Genomic DNA, 1,774 nt, shown 5'->3' with positions numbered 1-1,774 from the left:
CCAAGTCTTCGTCATGCATGCATCTGTGTTCGTACCTAATGAGGTCAACTTCAACACACTAAATTTGATATATTATATAGTTATATGGAATTGATTCGAGTTGAATTCAAACCGTCACATGCGACCAAAGGTCAAGGCTAACCCAAAACGCATACATAAATATTGGTTATATCATTTGTCCCCATCCAATAACATAATTTATCAACTAAAAGAGTATACCAAATACACATATTCTGCAATAATCTTTTTCTCTTTGGTTCTTTTCTAGTTTGAGTTTCTAAGCAAAGGGTACAATGGAAGGTGGAAGATCAGTTTCAAATGGCAATGGAAATGGTGAGGTTCGGTATAGAGGGATTAGAAGGAGGCCATGGGGTAAGTTTGCGGCAGAGATTCGTGACCCTACAAGGAAAGGGACTCGTATATGGCTTGGAACTTTTGATACTGCTGAGCAAGCTGCAAGGGCTTATGATGCTGCTGCTTTTCATTTTCGTGGTCACAGAGCCATTCTCAATTTCCCAAATGAGCATCAAGCTCCTAATCCTAACTCTTCCTTACCTATGCCTCTCACTATGTCTCCTCCTCCTCCTCCTTCTTCTTCTTCTTCTTCCTACTCTGGTCAGGGACTTGTCATTCCTGGAGCAATGCAAGGTTGTGATGATACTGTTGAGTTGGAATACTTGGATAATAAGTTGCTTGAAGAACTCCTTCAAGTGCAAGATAATAGACATCTTTTTAAGTGAATAACAATTAGATAGAAAAGGGTACTGTTCCGGTAGCATGTTTTGCAGATGATAAACTTTGATGAAATAAGAATTTGTTGTTTATTTGATTTGTTTACAATAATTGTAAGAATTTAGTTAAAATAATAAGATGATGGAGTTTCTGTGTTTTGGTATGTTCACACCCATACCTTTTCTGATTTTTTTTCCCCCGTCTTACTAACTTGAGCAATGCATTTATTTCTATTAATCGAAACTAATATATAGGTAAATGTAGGTTTAGGATGTTAATTTAATTAATGTAAATTGTAAAATATGAATCGAGTGACAAAACAAAACTACTTCACAAAAATTAAGGAACTAAACTCTGGATTAATTTGGGATGTACATAAACAGAATCAATTACGCATTGCAATAACAATGGAGCCAAACAAAAAGGCATATCACATCAGCATACACGACAGCTATACTTTTAAATACAGTGGACAACAATTTTTTATTAAAAGAACACTGGATTAGAGCCGGTATCTATACTCAAAGGTCTGAATTTTTTATTTGGGAGTTGGGACACACAAACACACATGTTTGTTTGTGTCTACTCACTAAGGGCTGTGTGCTTGTTGTCCATCGTCAGCCATGGAAATCTACTCACTAAGGAGTGAAGTTTTAATTAGTTAAATTCTTTTGCTTAATAACATCTTGTATAAATCAATTTTTATTAATTCAAACATTGATGTAAGAGTTTTCAATAAATCAAGTTTATAAAATTTTATGAATTTTTAAAATTATTTAAAAATTTATTAAATAATTTATTTTAATATACAATATAATGTTAATAAATATTGGCTAAATATGTGTTTGAATGAGGAATAAAGTAAAAAGAAAAGAAATAAAAAGATGAGAAATATAATTTAAAAAATGTGTTAATTGGATGACTTAAAATAAGAGCAAAAAAAAAGAAAATAGAAAAATAATTAAATTCTATTAAAAATAATAAAATATTTCAATCTAAATATTTTAAATTTATTATACTATTATCAACATATTATTTAATA

The 1,774-nt window shown here is 31.2% G+C and overlaps 1 protein-coding gene across 1 annotated transcript; it reads left to right on the top strand.

Annotated features, from left to right (window-relative positions):
• The first annotated feature begins 293 nt into the window (after positions 1 to 293).
• Positions 294 to 740, top strand: LOC113873506 (ethylene-responsive transcription factor ERF098-like). Its single transcript, XM_027511654.1, has one exon. It carries the CDS (start codon positions 294 to 296, stop codon positions 738 to 740), a length of 447 nt encoding a protein of 148 aa, XP_027367455.1.
• Positions 741 to 1,774: the final 1,034 nt, after the last annotated feature.

Source organism: Abrus precatorius, unplaced genomic scaffold, assembly GCF_003935025.1.
Source record: "Abrus precatorius isolate BTA unplaced genomic scaffold, Abrus_2018 Scaffold7, whole genome shotgun sequence".
Classification (NCBI taxonomy): domain Eukaryota; kingdom Viridiplantae; phylum Streptophyta; class Magnoliopsida; order Fabales; family Fabaceae; genus Abrus; species Abrus precatorius.
The sequence above is the reverse complement of the archived record's forward strand: the minus strand, read 5'-3'. Positions and strand labels throughout refer to the sequence as shown.

Bases quoted from the DNA above. Each gene is read 5' to 3' on its own strand.
- LOC113873506 (XM_027511654.1), top strand. From the start codon at position 294: ATGGAAGGTGGAAGATCAGTTTCAAATGGCAATGGAAATGGTGAGGTT.